The sequence below is a fragment of the Emys orbicularis genome, chromosome 22 (assembly GCF_028017835.1).
Source record: "Emys orbicularis isolate rEmyOrb1 chromosome 22, rEmyOrb1.hap1, whole genome shotgun sequence".
In the NCBI taxonomy this organism is placed as follows: Eukaryota; Metazoa; Chordata; order Testudines; family Emydidae; genus Emys; species Emys orbicularis.
In genome coordinates this window covers 13,678,834-13,699,320 of record NC_088704.1, presented here as the reverse complement: position 1 = coordinate 13,699,320, position 20,487 = coordinate 13,678,834, and the positions used below count along the sequence as shown (strand labels likewise).

The window sequence follows — 20,487 nt, the reverse complement described above, 5'->3', positions numbered from 1 at the left end:
CTAGCAAGAATAGAGAGAGAGAGGGGTGAAAATCTCTGTTGTTCCACTAGCCAAGGCTCTTCCATGTTGTTTAGAAATAAGACTCCAGCCCTTGACTGTCAAAAGTTCCCCGAGTGCTTTATCCACTGTCTTCCGCATGGTTGCTCTTTGCTTACAGTGGCAGGCCAAAGTTCACCACATGCATTGTGATGTGTTTGGGGGGGGGTGGGGGTGGGGGAGAAATACAGAGCTAGAATTAATCTCCATCTTAGCTGTTTGCCCCAGGGCCCATTCTGTTACAGCCCAGTTCACAAAAGGGAGCTGCCAAGCCTTGGCAGACAAGATCATGTGCAGCAAAGGGCCATCCCTCAGAAAGCAACAGGGATGGCAAATGCTTTCCCCCGTCTGATGCTTGCAGCTGCGGAGTTAGCAAAGGCAGTTTAATAGGAGCTCAGGGATACGTTAATACATTTTAATTTTTTCCTTATATTAGGCCTGATCCTGAACACAATTAAATGAAAAGGAAAAACAATGCTCATGGCAGCCAAGGGGGTTTGGATCAGGCCCGTAACATTTGTTTTCTCCAACTGCTCTTTAATTGCAATCATTGCAAGAAGAGGCATCAGATGTTTTTCCTTCCTACTTTTAAAAACCAGGAGGGAATCCCGATTACTAGTAATACAGAGTTATTGGCTCTTTGGTCAGCCCTCAGGCCAAACCACCTTTGCAAAACCACGGTTTGCTGCTGCACAAGGACTCTCTTCAGCATCTGTTCACGAGCCTCAGCTCCACAGGCAGCAAGCACAGAAAGGTCTCCTTGCATTAAAGGTCAATGGTGGGACCCTAGCTGCAGCTAGTAGCTTTAAGGAAGAGGAGGAAAGTGGGCATTGCACTAGCACATAAAGGCCCCAAATGTGAGGAGGGACCTACTATGCTAGGTGCTGTACAAACACAGTAAGAGTCAGTCCCTACCCTGAAGGCTTTGCATTCTAAAGAAAGAGATTAAATGACTTGGCCAAGGTCACAAAGCAGGTCAGTTGCAGAGCCAGGATTAGAACCCAAAGTATCTAAGTCCAACACACCAGCTACTGTGGGCCATGCTCCTGCTTTAGTCACACCTGCACAATCCCAATCGAACACAGGTTTGTGATGAAGAATTTGGCCCTAAATGTTTAAGTGTCACAGAGGATAGAAATTTGGTCCTAAAATATTTTCCCATACCCATGTTGCCGAAGCCTTGGGTGTCTGCATTCAGGTCAGCAGGACCAGGAGACGGTTGGGCACTGGCTATCCCTTCAGTCTGAGACTATTATTTCAAGAGCTGGAGGCAGCAAAACCACAAGTCCCCAGCCTCTGACTGACCTTGTCTTGTTCCCCACAGCTGCACATTGTCCATTACAACTCCGGCAACTACTCCAGTTTTGAAGAGGCAAAAGACAAGCTGAACGGGCTGGCAGTGCTTGCTTTCCTCTATGTGGTAGGTTGTAGCTCTACAGGGAGAGGGAACAGGTTGGTGAGTAGGTATGGGACATCATTAGTAGTAGTAATAGTACTGCAGTAACATGTAGCGGGCCTAACTGAAGTGTATTTGTTGGAATTGTAGGCGGTCACTTTAAGAACAAGGGTAAGAACTAGCTTGCAGGCTAGGGGGGCTCTGATCGGAGTCAATCTGGAAAGAACCAGCTTAAAGCTAGGTGGGGTGAATTGTGCCCCTCTGCCTTAGGGAGCAAGCCTGTTCTCTCCCCATTTTGGGGTGCTTGTGTAATTCTGAATGCTAAGGAATAGAGCAGAGTGACACTGCAGCCTTCCAAGAGGAGTATTTAGGTTTCCATCCGATTTCTGCATGCATGCTGTGAACACAACACCAACCAGTGCAGAGCCCCATTGGGCAAGGCACTGTACGAACACATAGTAAGACCGCCCCGTCCTTGCAGATTGACCAGACAAGGGGATACAGGGGCACAGGGAGGTGAAAGGACATGCTCAAGGGTAGTAGCAGTTAGAAGACAGAGTTGCAGGGAGAGGGAGAGAATCCAGATCTCCTACCCTAGTCCAGTGCACTATTTTCTGGACCACAATGGTGGTGGAAGGTGCTTGCTATAGACATTCCTTATGCTTGCTGTAGGTTAGGCTTTTCAAGGGTCACCGACTGCAGAACACTACTGAGATGGGTCATCACCCCTCAGCTCATGCAGCGGTCGAAGGCGGACAGAGAACACCACCAGAAGCTCAGTTTGGCCAGGAGGGCTTTTGTGAAGGATGGGAATGGACATTAAGAGTTACCATCCACAGGACATGCCAAGGTTGTTCTTCTGAACTATTTGTTAGACTGTCACTGAGCGCAGGAGTGGGCTAGAGTCTCCAGAGACAGGGGGTAAACCCCAGCAGGTGCAGAAAAATCCACTCACCCCATTCTCTAGAGCAACATGAGCGCCACAGCAAAAAGCACATTGGCACAGGGGCAGCTCTGCAGCACCCAACACAAAGGAACACAAATTGGAATGGTCACCACAACGGAGTTCACCTGCCTGGTAACAGAAATAACATGATCCGAGTCCTTGCAGAGACCCTGCTTCATGCTTGGAAATATTTCCAGAGTAAGATTTTTGTGAGAGTTCCATGCATTTGAAAGGTTTTGGAATTAAATCTATTTAGGCACGGAACACACATGGCAGGTTCTGCTCCCCCCACCCCCAAAGTGCCCCTTTTCCCTGCTCTGGGCAGAGCCCTGTTTGGAATGAAATAAGAATTCATTCCCCATGGCCCAGTCATTGGCCTCTCTGCCGAGACTGCCTGTGGCCAGAACACCCTCTCCCTAGCTCTACCTCATGGCAGGGGATGGCCTTTCAAGCACCCCACCTTCCAGGAAGACCCAGGTGGGAAATGAACTTTCCACAGTCCAGACTACCTAAAGCAAGACTTCCCTTCAGGGTAGGGTTGCCAACTTTCTAATCATGCAAAACCAAACACACTAGCTACGCCCTTTCACCGAGGCACTGTCCTGCCCTTTCCCCGAGGCCCCACCCCCCTGCTCATTACCTTTCCCCTCCATCCGTAACTCACTCTCCCCCCACTCTCACTGGGCTGGGGGGTTGGGGTGCAGGAGGGGATGAGGGCTCCCCTGGGGATGCAGGCTCTGGAGTGGGGCTGGTGATGAGGTGTTTGGGGTGCAGGAGGGGGCTCCAGGCTACAGCCAGGACATTCAGAGTGTGGAAGGGGGCTGTGGATTGAGGCAGGGGGTTGGGGTACAGGAGGGGGTGAGTGCTCTGGGCTGGGGCCAGGGATGAGGAGTTTGGGGTGCAGGAGGGGGCTCCAGGTTTGGGGGGCTCAGGGCTGGGGGGGTTGGAGCTCAGGGTTGGGTCAGGGGGTTACCTCAGATAGCTTCCAGTCAGCAGCATAGCAGGGTTAAGACAGGCTCCATGCATGTCCTAGCTCCACACTGCACCCCAGAAGCATCCAGCAACAGGTCTAGCTCCTATGTGGGGGGAGGGAGGTAGAGGGCAGGGCAGGGCAGAAGGCACCACACACTGCTCTCGCCTGCAAGCATCACCCCCCCAGCTCCAATTGGCCACAGTTCCCAGCCAATGGGAGTGCAGAACTGGTGCTCAGGGCAGGGTCAGCACACAGAGCCCCATGTCCCCCCAACCCACAAAGGGACCTGCTGACTGCTTCCAGGACAGAGCACAGTGCCAGGACAGGTAGGGACTAGCCTGCCTTAGCCCTACAGCACCAAAAACCAGACACCTGGCAACCCTACTTTAGGGGTCAAAATTTTTAAGTCTTTCCACACAATTTCTAGTGACCTTCCAGGCCCAAACCCTTCCTTCTTAGCTAGGGGATTATACAGCCCTCCTTTCAGAGCTCACACAATGCTTCTCCACAGCCCTTTTAAGTTTTCCACCACCAGTTTCACCTAGGTAGTCAATAAGATCTTTCAAAAGGAGAAAACTCAAAACAAAGCCTTCCCAACACAAGCCCTCTCTCCAAGGCCCCTTGCAGGGTATCATGCAGCCTTCTACTCTATCTTGGAAACCAGCTGGCAAGGAGTCTTCCCCTGCTGTTTCAGGAGATCTTACAACAACCTTCCCACACCTCTAACTCAGTTCTTTGTCTCTCTGTTCATGCCTCTCACTTATCTACCCCTGACCTGATTGGTGGGTCATGTGATCTATCAGTCATATGACCTTTATTTTCCCCACCTGGGGAGAAGAGCTGGCTGAGTTACAGGTGAGGCTGACATCCAGCTCTTCTCTGTGGACCAGCCAGCTGCTGATGCTGCCAGACGAGGTGGCCAGTTATTGGCAGTCGTTTTTGTGATGTAGACACCTGCCCCCTGGAACTGGGCAGAGACCCACTAACTTCATGTCACACAGGCTACCAAACACTCCCGAAATGGCCACTGTGGATGAATCTGAACCAGCCACATTAATGGTGAAGTCTTCATAGTCTATCACCAATCTCCGGAGCCATCCTGACCCTTTATTAATTTAAATTTGCTTTTTCCTCCCATTGTAAAAAAAGCTCAGCTCCATTTTTTCCCCCCGAAGACCTTGAGCACAAATTCCCCCAGCTAGAAAGTGACACCCGGACTCTCATGGAATGACAACCAGTCACTCCCTCCCTGGTCACACTGGCAGTTCTATACCAAAAAAAGCGTATGCCTCTCTTTCCTTTGTTCAGCATGTTTACTTAGTGCATCAAACCCCCAATCCTCTCCCCAGCGCATTGCCGGAGCAGCCAGGGGCTGATCTTTCCCTGCTCAGAGGGTAGCAACTCCTCCCTGGCTCAGGCTTCCAGTCTGGAGTAGCCTGGGGCACATGACTGGTGGATGTGCCTAATGTATTGCACAGAGTGAGCCCCTTGGAACCTGGCTCCGGGGAATGCATGGGATTAGCGCTCCCTGTGCCACCCTCATGCACTGCCCTCTCCTCATGTCGCAGAACCACACTGCTTCCATTGCAGACAGGGTCCGACTCCTTTGCCTGCTCTGGAGGATGAGTAAATTTTTCCTCTTATGGCCTCTTCTCTTTGCTGGGGGGGGGAGCGGAGAGAGGTGAAACACGCCTGTGGACCATGATGAGGCTCAGCCTTTCATGGTCCTTGGAGGGGTCCTGTCCCCATCTGAGATTATTTTGAAGGCCCAGGCTCCTCTGGCCAGCAGCTCCCTTCTGCCACGTGTATGGGCTCCGTACTACGGGCAGCTCCCGCTGGTACAAAGAGCAAGAGTCTGAGATCAGAGCTGTTTAAGGGAGGGTGTCCTAGCCCAGGAGCGGGGGGAGGTGAGCTGATACCCTACCCCTACCACTCTACCCACACCCTTGCAGACTAAGCTGGACAAGCACATAGTACAAGCCCTGGGGGAAAGCTGCAAAGTGGCAGATGTTAGTAGGTAAAGCAAGGGCCCCGCAGGCACATGGATGTGAGAGAGGGGAGGAGGAGCAGCATCGAGACAAACAGAATAGAAGCAGCAGAGCTGGATGAATGACCGAAAAGAAACGTTACTGGTAAATAATAATAGTGAGGAGGGATGCTCATTTAGGGAATGGGGATGGGATACAGGAGAGTTGGGCTCAACTCCCAGGCCAGCTCTGCCACAAACTCCATGGGTGACCGTGGGCAAGTCATTTAGCCTCAGATTCTCAATGGTATTTAGGCTCCTAGCTTTCATTGAAATCAGCTGCCTGGCCCTCAGTCTCCTCATCTGTAAACTGGGACCAATAATAACACTCCCTTTCGCCCACCTGTCGTCTCTCTGGTCTGTTTAGACTACAAGGTCTTTGTGGCAAGGAGCATCTCCTGCTAGATGTATATACAGCATCTTGTACCATGGGGCACCAGGGGCACTGGAACCATTTGTATAGTGAGGGTGCTGAGACCCATTGACCCAAACTGTAAACTCTGTCTATGCTGGAAACCATTTCAAGTCAGGGGGTGCTGTAGCACCCCCCGCATCCCTAGTTCCAGCACCCATATGGGGCACCCCTCTGATTTGGGGCCTCTAGGTAGGGTGACCAGATGTCCCGATTTTATAGGGACAGTCCAGATATTTGGGGCTTTTTCTTACATAGGTGCCTATTACCCCCCACCCTCTGTCCCGATTTTTCACACTTGCTATCTGGTCACCCTACCTCTAGGTGTTATTGTAATAGGAAGAAATTATAACAGAATAACTATTTGCTGTGGGGGCAGGGAAGCCCAAATGGAGGAGCAGGAGTGCTGTGACCGGCTTTAGGTCATGGAAGTGGCTGAATGTCTGTATGTTCACCGCTCTTACTAACTGGACTCAGAGGTCTGGCTCTCTGCCGGGAAAGGGTCACCCCTCCCTCTCTTTTCTCGCTCTGGGAAGCACAACTCAGCTGCCCACCGCCAGCAACAGAGCATTGTTCGTCTCCTCCAGGCTCCAGCCGCTTGAGAGCTTCGTGCTAATTTCAAAGGCCTGAGCGCTGCTTCGTGTTGACAAAAGCTTCAGACAGGGGTCTGCAGTCCTAGCGAGAGATGATTTGACATGGCAGTTGAGATCCCGTTGTGGTGCGATAAAGAGAGGCATAACCTTGCTCCATTCCAGAGCTCCTGCTGACAAGACGCTTCCAGGCACTGAAAAAGGGCATCTCCCTCTCTTCCTCACACTTCGCAGTTCATGAGAGGCATTGATCAGAGGCTGAGGGGATCAAGACTCCTGGATTCTCTTCCCAGCTGTGGGAGGGGAGTAGTGTCTAGTGGTTAGAGCAGCAGGGACTGAGTCCGGATTGCTGGGTTCTGTTTCTAGCACTGGGAGGACAGTATGGTCTAGTGCTTAGAGCAGTGGGGCCAGAAGGGGCAGGACTTGTGAGTTCTACTCCCAGCTCATACACTGAGCTTAGGGGACTCATTTAGGGCCAAAAAAAGTATAGGACCTTAGGCCCAAATTTTCAGGATGTGGTTGCTTAACATTGGGCATCTAACTCACTACTGAGACACTTCCTGAGTCATAACTGGCTTGATTGTCAGAGGTGCTGAGCACCCACAAATCTTATGGAAGTCAGTGGGACCTGACAATCAAGCCAGTTATTTAGATGCCTAAATACAGACTTTGGTGCCCAACTTTACATGCCCAAAGTTTTAAAATGTCAGCCTTAGTATCTCTGTGCCTCAGTTTCCCCCATCTAACACACAAGAGAGCACTAGGATGCTTTAGTGTGTATGTAAGAGGAGGACACGTGGGAGGAGCCCTGCACCCTCTAAGGCTCCAGCACTCTTGTGCAATTCAGTGCAGGCTTCTAGCTTGAGGATCCATAATGACAAGTGTGGTTATTACTCATGAAAATATCCAGTCCCTGAAGAAATCCAGCGCCAGTATTTGGCTGTGTGAGCTCCTGCCTCAGTGAATCTCACATGCTGAACTGAGCTAGAGCTGGTGCTGGGTTGACTTTTACATATTTTATTCATCAAGCCCTATTCTCTTTCTAGGATGGGAATTTTGAGAACACCTACTACAGTGAATTCATTTCCAACCTGGCCAAAATCAGGTTTGCCGGTAAGTCCCTGGCACCCCTCTCCATTCTTGTTGCCCAAAACGTCAGTACTTGTAAATGCTGGGTACATCTGGGCCGAAAGGGAGACAGCCCAAGGGGAGAGAGGGCAGGGCAGGGCAGGTGAGCTCACTGGGAAGCTCTGTTTCATTCTCATGGATAAGGTCAGATAGATCTTGGCCTGGTTGGTGAATGGCATGGGAGACTGGGATTATTATTTGCCTGGGTTTAAGATGCAGTGACCATTGCATGGGAGACTGGGATTATTATTTGCCTGGGTTTAAGATGCAGTGACCATTGCAAGGTCAGATGTCTCATGAGCCAAAGGTCACATATCGCTATCAGAACTTAACATGTTCTTCCTTGTCGTGCATGACAGGACCCAGGTCTGTTACTGATCCAGCCAGAGGTCCAAAGCTGATGGGGACTTTCCCTTTCAGTTGTAATTTACCAGCCCCACAGGTGCCCCATGCATTAGCTCATTGGGATCCATGGGCTTTGCTGGACCCTGCAGTTGTTACTGGGAGAAGGGGGGGAGGCTAGTAGGCAGCTTGCTGCATTTTTTTAAAAACAAATTACCGGTATATATCAAGTTGCAGTTAAATAACTAGGTAACTTCAGCCATACCCCGATGCACACCTCTGCAGCATCTCTCCTTCCCCACACATGGAGGAAACAATGGTGCTGATTGCAGAATCATCCTTCCATTCTTAAGCAAGCCATGACATCCTGTTAAAGGGAGGGACCTCTTCCTGCCTCCACCAGAGCTTGCTACATCGAAAAAAATAGTCTCGCAAAAAACAAACAAACAAAAAACCACTACAGCAACCCCGTATTAACACAATATGCTGGGCTGTTGGTTTGGGGCTGCCCTGGGATTTCCTGAGCTGATTCCCATGGACAGGTGAACTCACCTGTGTAATCAGGTCTTTCTAGTGAACACCAAACTGGTTCTCAGTCCACAAAACCCACCATTGCATTATGTATAGGGCAAATTCCATAGGGAACTTGGAGTGTCTAGAATCATAAAAAATATTCTTCTTCTTAATACCTGGCCCTTATATAAAGTGGTTTTTATTTTCAAAGTGCCTAGAGCAGGAAAAGGGTTATTAAATCAGCTTATCGAGTATGATTATTGTTATTTATCTCTATTATAGTAGCACATATAGACTCTAGCCCCACTATGCTAGGTGCTGAGGTGCTGTACAGACTAGAGGTGGTAGAAAATTTTCATCAAAACAGGTTTCCATCATAACGTGTCCTTTCAACAAAACTGAAATGGTTGGGTGAAAGTGAGTAGCCATTTTGAGGAAATTTCATTTAAAAAAATTGGAGAAAACCTATTTTAAAAACATCAAAACATCTTTTTTCAACATTTTCAGAACCGTTTTGACTATTTTTGTTTTGAAATTTATTTTGTATAAAAAATCGAAAAGGGTGAAAAATCTAAACAAATCGTTTTGCATTTATTGAAATGAAATGTGTCAAAGGACCTGAAGTTAATTTTAGTTTTTTGGAAGGTCATTTCATGAAAAATGTCTAAATTTTCATCTTGATTTGGGATGAAGATTTTTTCTCAGGACAGAAAATCTGTTTGCAGTCAGCTCTAGTACAGACGTAACAAAAAGACAGTCCCTGTCCATCTGCTTTTGCTTGGCTCTGTCACTGGCCTAGTTCCTGGTGCATTTTGGGAAGAGATTTGTCAAGTGTCTGTCCACAGCAGCCAGGACCAGTCTTGTGCTTTCCTCTCCTTGGTCATCATGTATCTGTGTTTTGTTGCCTTTTTAGGGCAATCAACCAAGCTCAGTTCGCTGGATGTCCAAGCCATGCTACCCGAAAACCTCTCACACTTCTACAGGTATCAGGGTTCACTGACCACACCGCCTTGCTCAGAGAGCGTGATCTGGACAGTTTTTGATTCTCCCATCATCCTATCACACACGCAGGTAAGGCCCCCTCTGCTGCTTGCCAGATGTGATAGCCTTTCCTCCTTCCAGGCAGCCTCTCTTTAATTTTCTCCACACCTCCACTCTCCCTTGTCTGCTGCTTTCGAGGGGACTGGGGCAATTATTTGCCACGTTACAGGGCCATGTGGAGGTGTGTGCGTCTATGTGGCATTTTGTAAAGGAATGAAGTCACAGAGAAGCATGAAGTTGTAGTGATGTCTTGACATAATAGTGCTCAGTCCTTCTCTAAGGCCTTCCATCCAGGAAAGTCACAGTGCTTTACAGACAGGAATGAATGTAGCTTCCCTTTATGCAAGGTAGGTCAATAACATTATCCCATTTTACAGCTGGGGAAACTGAGGCAAAGCAGTTAAGTAACTTGCCCAAGACCACAGTGTTAATCTATGGTACAGAACCCAGGCCTCCTGATTCCCAGTCCCCTGCTCTTAGCCACTAGTTGTAGCTCTTTCCTGATGTAGGGGGATGATTTTCATCCTTTCCCACTCTCCTGTGTTCTTGGGAAGAGTAAGGTGTTTACCCCTCTCTGTCCCTTTTCTGGCTGCACAAGAAGCTGGGGCTAGATCCAGGTAATGCTGGGCCATTTGCTTAGCGCTGCGGCATAGCGAACAAGCCTATGACCAATGCTCCAATTGCTTTACCTGGCACTCACATGTGAGACTCTATGACAGACCCAGGTGGCTGATCATTGGCTCATAGATTTAGGGTTATGAATGCTCAACCAGTCACACTGCTTGACAGAGGCAGTGTGGTCCAGTGGTTTGAGCATGCTGCTGGGTGCCAGGAGCTCCCACATTCTAATCCTGGTCCTGACAGTAACTCAGCATGATAATACTTACTTGCCTCAGGGGGTGTAGTGAGAATAATATTTGCCAGGCCTTTGAGGGTCCAGTCCCTGCTCTGCCACAGACTCCCTGCATGACCTTCACCTCTCTGTGCCTCAGTTTCCTACGCCAGCAGCTCTCGACCTTTCCAGGCTACTGTACCCCTTTCAGGAGTCTGATTGGTCTTGCGTACCCCCAAGTTTCACCTCGCTTAAGAACTACTTGCTTACAAAATCAGACATAGAAATACAAAAGTATCACAGCACACTGTTACTGAAAAAAACGCTGACTTTCTCATTTTTCTCATATAATTATAAAATAAATCAATTGGAATATAAATATTGTACTTACATTTCCGTGTATAGTATATAGAGCCAAGTCACTGTCTGTATGAAACTGTAGTTTGTACTGACTTCACTAGTGCTTTTTATGCTTTTGTAAAATTAGGCAAATATCTAGATGAGTTGATGTACCCCCTGGAAGACCTTTGCGTACCCCTGGTTGAGAACCACTGTCCTAGGCCATCCAATGGGTATAGAAAACACTGACCATGACTATTTGAGAGAGCGTCTGTGTGAGGATCCATCTATTTGCAAAGCACTCTGGGCGACGTGATGCACTGTAGTGCACATTATTGGTGTTTGGCTGACCACTCCTAACAATCGTTGTAATCAAAGATGGCGGAGAAGCTTCTGTGATTTATTATTTATAAACGGGCACGAAAAGAAACCCAATATAGAAGTGTCATTAATCATACGACTGTGACTGTACCTATTGGAATTAGCGAGTGCTGGCTCGTATTCTCTCGTCTGCTGCTTAGACCTCCCCACTCAGCCCAAGACAGACTGCTAATTCAAAGGGTTTATAGTCTGAGGTTATTGAATCTCTAAACTCTCTAGGCCAAATTCAGCCTTGGCATGAACAGGTGCGTCTCCACCCAGAGCGACTCTCGGCCTTTCCCCCAGCCAAACTAGCGGTGCAAGAGTGGCAGCTGCAGCCACAACTTGCAGCCACAGTGGTTTAAGCTAAAATCTCTGTACAGTACAGCACAAATTAGCTGATGTCTGGTAAGCGGCAACAAAACTCCCTGCTCAGTTAAATGCAACAGGGCCAGAACCCAGCAAAAATAAAAACAGCAAGGAAGACCAGCCAGCAAAACTGCTGAGGCTGAGTCTTTGCTGGATACAAAGCCAGGAGCATAACGAACGCGCCCACCAGCAGGTCCTTGGGACCAGATTAAAGATAATTACAGATTAATAATTGTTATTTTTAGAAAAGTGACTCTCTCTTGTTTATATTGGCCGTGTGTAAATAGAGGCGTTATTTCAGCTAGGGGCCGGTGCAGGTTTTGTCTGCATGCCAGACGAACATTGGTCCAGACTCCAGCCTAGGCATTAGGCTGTGCTGATGACTCCATGCTGCACACAAAGGGGAACTGTTGATGAGTGATTACAGGTGGCTCCTGTACACCCAAGAGTGATCAAACCCCTTCAGGAAGGACAGGACGCTGCCTCTTGTCTAGATCTGCCAGGGCATTTAGCATAGGGCAGAGACCCAGCATAAGCAACATCAATAAGCTGAGAACACCAAGGAGCTTTAAATGATGAATTATTTTCCTTAGGTAAATAATGTGTGTAACCTTCTCTTTAAGACACAGCAGAGACAGGAATGGGGTGTGTGTGATTGAGGTGAATTTGCATCTAAATAAGGGGCTGTGCATTCTAATGGGGACAGTTCAAAGGCCCCCTGGCAGTTGTCGTTAAGCAAAATAATAGGACTCATTGCAAAATCCCCATCACATGCATAGCCTGGGTAGGTGTCAGAACAAACTTCCTCTTCCACTTAGTTCAGCCATTGCCCCTGAGTCTGACAGGGGCCATGCTCCTGTTCTACTCCGGTGTCCCTTCCCCTTGCTCATGCACCTCAGTTCTGACATTGCAACACCCTGATTCTGGGCCTCTACACACTGCTGCTGGGAACGAGCCTCCCAACCCGGGGAGCAGACTCACGCTAGCGGGGCTTGAGGTAGCGCACTAAAAATAGCCCAGCTGACCCCGTGAGTCTGTCGAGCTGGGGGGGGGGGGGGTAGGCTCACTTCCTGCGACAGTGTAGACATACCCTACCTAGTGCTGCAACTGCAAGGACTCATTCGGCACGATACCACGTTATTGCTCTGGTGAGGGGTGTTTTTTCTTTCAAAGAGCTAGCCACCCATTTCCCCCTCCATAACAAGCCCGTGTTGCTTAAAGATCAAGCTGCTGGAGAACACCTTGCTGGACTGGCAGAACAACACCCTGCGGAACGACTATCGACACGCTCAGCCGCTCAACGACAGAGTGGTGGAATCATCTTTCAAGGCCAAAGGCACCAAAGGTAAGAGTGGGGCTGGGATCGGGTGCCTGGGGTAGAACATAGCATCAGAGGGGTGGCTCCAGGTAGGGCACAGGCCTGCAGGCGAGGAATGAGAAACCATTTGAAGTGAGTTTAATTTGCAATCAGTTAAGCAGGGCAACCCAAGACTCACACTCAAGTAGGGGTTAACGGTACCCTCGGCCTATGGGTAAGGAAAGGTGCAGGGGTGTAGTGTGTCCAATTGCCATGACATCTCCAATATCTACTAGCAGAAACAACATGATCTAAGGTACTTATGGCTCTTATTACTGTAGTATCTGAGCGCTTCACAATCTTTAACAGATTTATCCTCACAAGCACTGTGTGAACTAAGGAAATATTATCCCCAATTTAGAGACAGGGGGCTGAAGCGCACAGACTAAATGACTTGCCCAAGGTCACGGAGTCTGTCTGTGGCAGAGCAGGGAATTGAGTCCCAGGCTAGCGCCTTACCTACTAAACCATCCTGCCTCATCACAGGCAAGGATAAGCATGGCCAGCATGGCACCACTGACTGAGCGCCCACAATCAAGGGATTTTTTGAGAGAGAGAGAGAACTTTTTGCATGTTGAGCCCCGTGCAACATGAACTGTCTGCCAGTCCAAAAGAGGCGAGTGCTAATGCTATTTTAACAGGAGGTGCCTGGAAGTGAGACCTGGCACAACTCTGGGTTTGTGAGAGTTTGGAGTCTGTATGATGCATCACCACTTGTGCAAGACCCAGTGTGTTTGCTGGAGCGTAGGTTTGGACCTTTCTCCCAGCACCTTTGACCCCCAGTGGGAAGAACATTAGTAATAAACTAACAGGGACATAATTTCAGACACAGGCAACCTAACATGTTAAAAATCTCTCTCCAGGTTCATAGGCCACTAGACAAATTACCTTTGCTCAGTGTCTTTCATACAAACCATATTGTGGAATGCTTTGTGGAGTTTAACAGCAGGAAAGAGAGAAGGGGAGAGAGGGACACACACCCAGGGAGAAATGATCACAAGCCAAACCCAGGCTAAGTGTGGACAAGAAGGGTCAACCCATGGGCTTAGTCTACACTACCAAGTTTTGCCGACATAGCTATGGTAACTAGGAGGGTAGGGGAAGGAATCGCACCTCCTAGCCAACCCAGCTACGCTGACAAAATCCCCAGTGTAGATGCAATGATGCCAGCAGAAGAGTGCGTCTGTCAGCTTAGCTAATGGTTTATCTGTGCTGGTCGAACGCCCCCTTCTGTCAGCTTATGCTGTGTCTCCACCGTGGGGCTCTGCCAGCACGGTTGTAGCAGTATAGTTATACTGTACTGGCACCTAGTCCCATGGAAGTCTGTGGTAAGATGCTCACTGCTGTCAATGGGACTAGAACTTGGCCTGTTGGTTCCTATCAAATGGTGGCAGTTTTGCCATTGTTCGCTTAACAGATGGCAAAGATGAGGCCATGTAGCCAGGAACAACTGCCCCTCAAACAATTCCCCACCCCAAGTGGTGCACAGGGGAAAGAGACCCCAATTTAAAAGGGAGGCACCCCAAAAGCTCCTGGTGTTTGGAAGCTGGAGAAATATCCCAGCTGACCATGAATTGGTGTGTATCAGTGATTGCTGTTCTCTCACTGATCTAGAACTCTGTCTGCCAGAAGAACTCAGCTCAAAACTGGAGCAAATACAGACTCAGCTCCAGGAGATGAAGAAGCATCTGCTGGCTAGAGTGGGCCTGACCGGTAAGAAACTTCCAGCCACTTCTATTTCCATGAGATTCACTTGCACAGGAAGTCACCATCTATATCTCCCCTTAATGGGGAGCCCACAATGGCTCTGCCCGTGGATGCCTCAGCGTCAGCGGGTGCCATGTGGACATACGAGTAGAATTTGGTCCTTTATTTGGTCCCACTGGAGAGCTTCCATCAGTCGTAGCATAACTAAGCTTACCTTAAGGCCAGCTGTTAGACAGCCACTAACATCCCACTGCCCTACTCTAGTGGCTCCAGAGATCAGCACATGAAAGAATTAAAACTCAGAGCATCACTATGGTAGCATGGAGTATTATTATCCCCATTTTACAGATGGGGGAACCTGAGGCATTGAGACTTAAGTGACTTCCCGAAACAAGTCAGTGAGAGAGCCAAAAAATGAACCCAGCTCTCCTGACCGCCATCCTGGCTGTGACAACAAGACCATCTTTCCTCCAAAATCAGATCCATATTTTGGAGGATATGAATTTAATTTCCAGACTCACCTCCTCATTCACAGATACCCCCGCGTAGAAATCGGCTCCTGTGCATATATAGGTGGCATCTGCTACATTCATAAAGTCATGGCTTCCAGGAATCACGTCCCCTTTAATCCTGAGAGGCTCATTTGTCAGGCATTTAGAACCAGCAAACTAGTCTCGTATCAATTGGAAATCTATCAAGAAAGATGGGCCACGCCTGGACCTTGTCATCTGAGCTGCCTGCCCCACACAACTCTGAACGTTGGGAGTTCAGATTAATTGGGACCTGGATCCAAACAACTCCTGGTTTTGATTTACAGAACTACATATCAATGACATCAAATTGTACCCAACTCTACCTGAAATAATCATTATAGCCGGGGGGGAAAGGTGCATTGGACCTGAAATACACTTTACACCCCCAAATATCTGTCCACATGCACATACGATTCTCCCCCCAACCTCACCTCGTTTACTGGTACCTTCTGGTATGCTGGCCTGTTGCAATGAGAAGTTATTCTAAGAGAAGCCTTCTGAACCAACGTTGGAAGGATAGGCCAATCACAGCAACATCATTTATGGAAAGTACCACTCTTTTGGGGGGGTCAAGGGGAGGGAATCTTAAGGATTGAAGAGAGAAAGACGCATAGTTGCAAAGTTCTCTGCCCCAAATGAAGGTCTTTCACATTCTCCTCTCCCCCTGTGCTCCGTTACATGATACCATCCAGAATCTACAACATTAAACGCCTCTTTTCTTCTTTCTTTCCCAATTTTCTGAGGGATTTTGTTGCCCAGGAAAGTGAGGAATCAGTAGTCAGTAGTGTATCACCTCCTCCTATGCCTGTCCATTCCCAATAGTCCTGTGTTATCCTCTTGGCCACAGTCTCTCTCCTCTTCCTCTGAAGTCTCCTCAAATCCAGCCTTAACGCCCAGTGCTTTTGTGCTCCTGCACTTCTTGGACCACTCACAGCTGCTTGCATGTGAATTAGTGTCAGGCCTGATTGTACTGGGAGGCGGCTGAATTTCTTCTAATACAATTTTTTTAAACAAAAAAACACCTTTATTCAAAAATGAAAAATTGTTAAAAACGTGGTTTGCTTTTCAAATGTTCTGGAGGTTTTTTGTTTTTTTTTTTTGAAATGACACCTGAAAATGAAACTTTCCCTTTCTGCCACCCTTCCTTTTCTACTGGCAAAATGGAAAAAAAGGCATAAAAGGCGGAAATTATAAAAGAGGAAGGAATGAAAGGAGTGGGAGAAATAAATCCCCCAAATTGACTTTTTTTTAAAAACATGTTTTTGCACAAATTTTCAAAAAAAAATTGAATGAATGAAAAACAAAGTGTTCCTTTTCAAAATCTGTGGAACAAAAATTATTCACATTTTTCTGGAATTTTTAAAATGAAAGATCTTTACCACTTTTTGCTCAGCTCTGATGGTATCAGTCCACCTTTCTCAGCGCTTCTGGGCTGGGTCTTTGCATGTTAAAGCCTTTGGGGTAAAATGCTGCATGCACTTTCAAGGCAGTAAAGATAATACAAGTAGAACTGGCTGAAGCCAGCTAAGACTCTGGCCTAGCTCTGTCAATGCAGTGGGTGCTGTGTCCACACCTGTCCTTGCCCTCTGTAGATGTAGGAGAGCATGTCTTTAAAGTTACATAACGGCTGGTTGATGTTTGGTTTTTTCAGGCCTTAAAGCTAGTGCTTTCCCAGCTTTCTACTTCCCTGCTGAAAACATCGCAAGCTACGTGGCCGTCCGGCCCCTCCGTGACATGAAGCTCCAGGCCTTCACCTTGTGCTTTTGGATCCAAGCCCAGAACCGAGGCAGTCAGACCATTCTCGCCTACTGCACCCAGGAAAGAGACAATGAGCTGGTGGTGACTGTGGGCTCGGCCGTGGGGCTGTGGGTAGGGGGCCACTTTGTTGAGTTCCCCCTGCACCACAAGTCTGAGGAGTGGCTCCACTACTGCGTGGCATGGGCTTCCCACTCCGGGGCAGCAAATCTATGGCTCAACGGAGCGGCGGGGAGAGAGAAGCACCTCCAGAGAGGGTACGTGAGCCAGGCCGGAGGGACGCTCGTCCTTGGGAAGGACAGAGATGAGCTCCTGGGGATCTTCTCCAACGGATTCTCCGGGTGGATGAGCCACGTCAGCCTGTGGAGCTGGGTCATCAGCCACGCCGACATCCGGGCGCTCGCCTTGTGCAGACGCAGTGAGCTGAAGGGGGATGTGATTGCCTGGGGGGAGACCCCCATGAGTCTCTCAGGGGGAGTGGTGCTGGAGTCAGACCCCAGTTGCCAATGACAGCAGGTTGAATGGGTCCCCTCTTTCTGAGCAAATGGGGAAGCACGTTTGTACAGTGTGTGATTTTTCTAGAGCACCTTGAATAACTGGCCGTTTCTCCTTCTGCTTTAAGTTTAGAGTCACTAAACACGCATCATAGTGTGACACGCAGGGCCCAGACACCCTGAGGGGAGAATAGAAGGTTTAAACCCCAAAACAGAGCAGTCAAACCAACTGATTTTATACTGTATTAATGTGCTATAAAGGTCTAGTGAGTAAGGTCTTTTTTGGATGGTTGTACTGTTCTTAAGTCAATGATCATTATTATGCGATATGTCTACAGCCTGTGGTTATGTATATAGAAAACTCTGCTTATAATCTATAGTACAGCTACACCTCCTCCTGACATCCAGGCAGTGGGCTGGGAGGGACTGCTGCCTCTCCAGCCATCCGAGACTAGCCCCAAGCACCCAGCATTGTACAACCCAGGGAAAGACAAGTGATGGGCCATTAGAGTTAATGGGAAGCCACAGCTATCCCGGCTAGAATTCCTGCCCCCCATGAGTAACCATGAGTCAGCATGAGGGAGGTGGTACTCTGGGGTACCGTTCCAAGTCCCCAGCAATAGGTAACTTGTATTAGAAAAGGGATTTTATCCAATATAGAAACGCAACGCCTGCAAGGGCATCTTTATGTCGGTCTACTGTGTGACTTGTATGAGTTTGCTCTTTCTTACTATTTTATCTTTGGATCTATGGTTCTTCTATTAAAATAAACTTCCTGTTTATCTCCCCCTCCCCCCCAAGCAGGTCACTATGTGGAGTGTGCGTGTTACAGTGAGCTGATCACTTTGGGGCCGCTTTCACACCTTTGGGGGTGACGAACTAGAGGGGGAAAGCCCAAGTGTCTGGTAATTATGAACTCGGGAAGATGTTTTTGGGGAGACTTGGGACCCGAAAGGCTGTTGGCGTCACCCTCTGAGGAGTAACGAGGCTGGGGGGAGTCCGGGTGAGACCTTGTGCTTGTGGGCTGCTTACTGGGCTCCAGGATTTGAATCAAAGCCCCAGAATAGAGGCCCCCGCAGTTACAGGGCAGGGGGTAACAAAACCTCTTACCGCTCTGGGTGATCCCCAAAACGTCACCCACACAGCTTTGCTTTGTTTGCAGGGAGCTGACAGGGTTTAAGCCCCCACATTGGGGTAGTGGTGAGAGGGTGAAAGGAAAACTAGAACACCATAACCACAAATGACTCTCAGACTCAAGCATTTGCCAGCAGTTTAACCTGATTGATGTAGCTGCTGCCCCTTAGACAAAAGAAACATGTGCACATATCTCTCCCATATACAGCAGCCTCACGCATGGCCTTATCTTCTTCCATTCATTCGTTCGTTCATAGGGGCTGGGCTACCATCTCTCCATCCATTACTTGCCTCCTCACCCTTCTCTGTGGTGGCTTATCACCATCTTCTCTATGCATGGGCTCCCCACTTCTCATGCCGGCATTGCATCCACTCACCCCGCGCGTGGGAACAGCCCCATCCTTGCGTGGGTTCTCTTTCACCACCCCAGGGATCATTCCGTCCCACTGAGCATGGGATTATCTCGGTCCACTGGCCCTACGCAGTCATCACCCCAGACTCCATCCCATTCCAGGATCGTCTCTCCTGGACTTGGGTTGACCTATGGGCCAAGCCAGACTAAAGCCCGCGGCTGTTGATTGCCATCAAACCCCCATTCTTTCCCTGGTCAAAAGTTTGTTTTTTCCTCTAAAGGGAAATAACTGAAAAATAAAATCTGAGCATGCAAACAGCCTGGCACCTTCTGCACATGCTCTCTACATGACTTACCCCTCCAGTGGATTATTGCAACAAGTCTGTTGTCTCCTAAGAATTTTGGAGCTACGCCATAGCCATTTTGAATTTCCAAGGCCAAGGATAAAACTCTGATCCTCCTTCTCTAGGCAACTGACAGGTTCAAAGATGCAAACTGACCCCTTTCACCAGCCACAACAAAACAACACACAAAAACGTTAAAGATTAAAGAAAACAAAATTCTATTGTTGCATCCACACCTGTACTCTTTCCTCCACCGCAGAGAGAACAAGTCGCACACAAACCCGGTATATTGCAGGGCTTGATTCTCCTCTCACCTTAATGGCCCCAGTAGCATTACTCTGTATTTGTGCATGCGCAGAATCTGGCCCCATGTATCACAAGAACATTTTCCCTCCTCTCTTCCAAGTGGAAGTAGAACATTCTGACAGCAGTAAAAGAACAGAAAACACATGATGCGATCAACTCACACTGGGGGGCCATGTATTGGACAGGTATGGTCTTTAAGCGTTTGTTTTCATGTCACAAGAAAATTTACATGCGTTTCATATATTCTTTTGCTGCCACTATGTGCTAAATAAGTGACAGTGAATAATTCTCCTCTGATTCCTTCATAACACCTTGACGTTACTAGAGGACCATTTCCCACTCATGCAATTACCACTCATGCTTCAGGTATATTTTGTTAGAAGCAAAGGTTATTTCTTCCCCTTGTAAAAGTGACAGCACAGTGCCACCAAGAGGGGACCAGATTTCAAACACTTCTGTCTGCAGCTGCGTTTGTACCTCACCGATTTGGTCCAATGCCAACAGAAAGATTAATTCCAGGACCGCTCCAATCTCTGTTGGAAGAATTCCTTACTTCTATACAACTTCTCAGGGCTTTAGGGGTTTTCGATCTTAGAAATGCTTTGCAGGAACAGTTGATTCTGGCAGCTTACACTTTATGGGCCTGATTCTGCTCTCACGACAGCATAACTCAGGCATAACTCCTGTGACGTCCATCTGTGAAACTGGTGTGGGATCAGAATCGACAGTCAGAGAATCAAAGTCAGACAGTGGCATTTTGTGGTGGGGTGTGTGAAATCTGTAGAGTCATTTCTTCCCCTTCCCCAAGAAGAGTTGAGCCGGTTCTGATGTCTACATCATGCAGATGGATTCAGATTAAATTTTCACTCAGTCCTTTGGCTGACACTTCAGGACAGGTTTTCAGGCTTCCATTTTTGTGTCAGCAAATTGTGGGTACAAATCAGGTCACCTAGAGGTACCTGCCTGCACCTGCAAAGATGGTACTTAGAACTCCAGGCCCCATCATTTACTTACATATCCAAATTATTTTAACTGCACCTGGAAATATATGTTGGTGCTAAAAGCTTAAGGCCTGGCTGAAAATCAAGCCTGCTTCCCCTTTGAACATCCAGGCAGCACAGCCCTGTATGTGTTGAAACACCCCTTTGCAACAAACAGACTAGGCCTGCAGACTTAGCCCTGCTCAGTTTCTAATTTGTTTT

General features: G+C 48.3%; 1 protein-coding gene across 1 annotated transcript in view; it reads left to right on the top strand.

Moving 5' to 3' along the window:
• Window positions 1–17,165, top strand: part of CA6 (carbonic anhydrase 6) — a 28,490-nt gene extending 11,325 nt beyond the window's left edge. The window contains exons 4-9 of the mRNA XM_065421138.1: window positions 1,361–1,456; window positions 7,426–7,492; window positions 9,276–9,433; window positions 12,525–12,648; window positions 14,290–14,373; window positions 16,552–17,165. Of these exons, the coding sequence (XP_065277210.1) occupies window positions 1,361–1,456; window positions 7,426–7,492; window positions 9,276–9,433; window positions 12,525–12,648; window positions 14,290–14,373; window positions 16,552–17,165 (1,143 nt within the window). The remainder of the gene's footprint in view (window positions 1–1,360; window positions 1,457–7,425; window positions 7,493–9,275; window positions 9,434–12,524; window positions 12,649–14,289; window positions 14,374–16,551) is intronic.
• The last annotated feature ends 3,322 nt before the right edge of the window (window positions 17,166–20,487 follow it).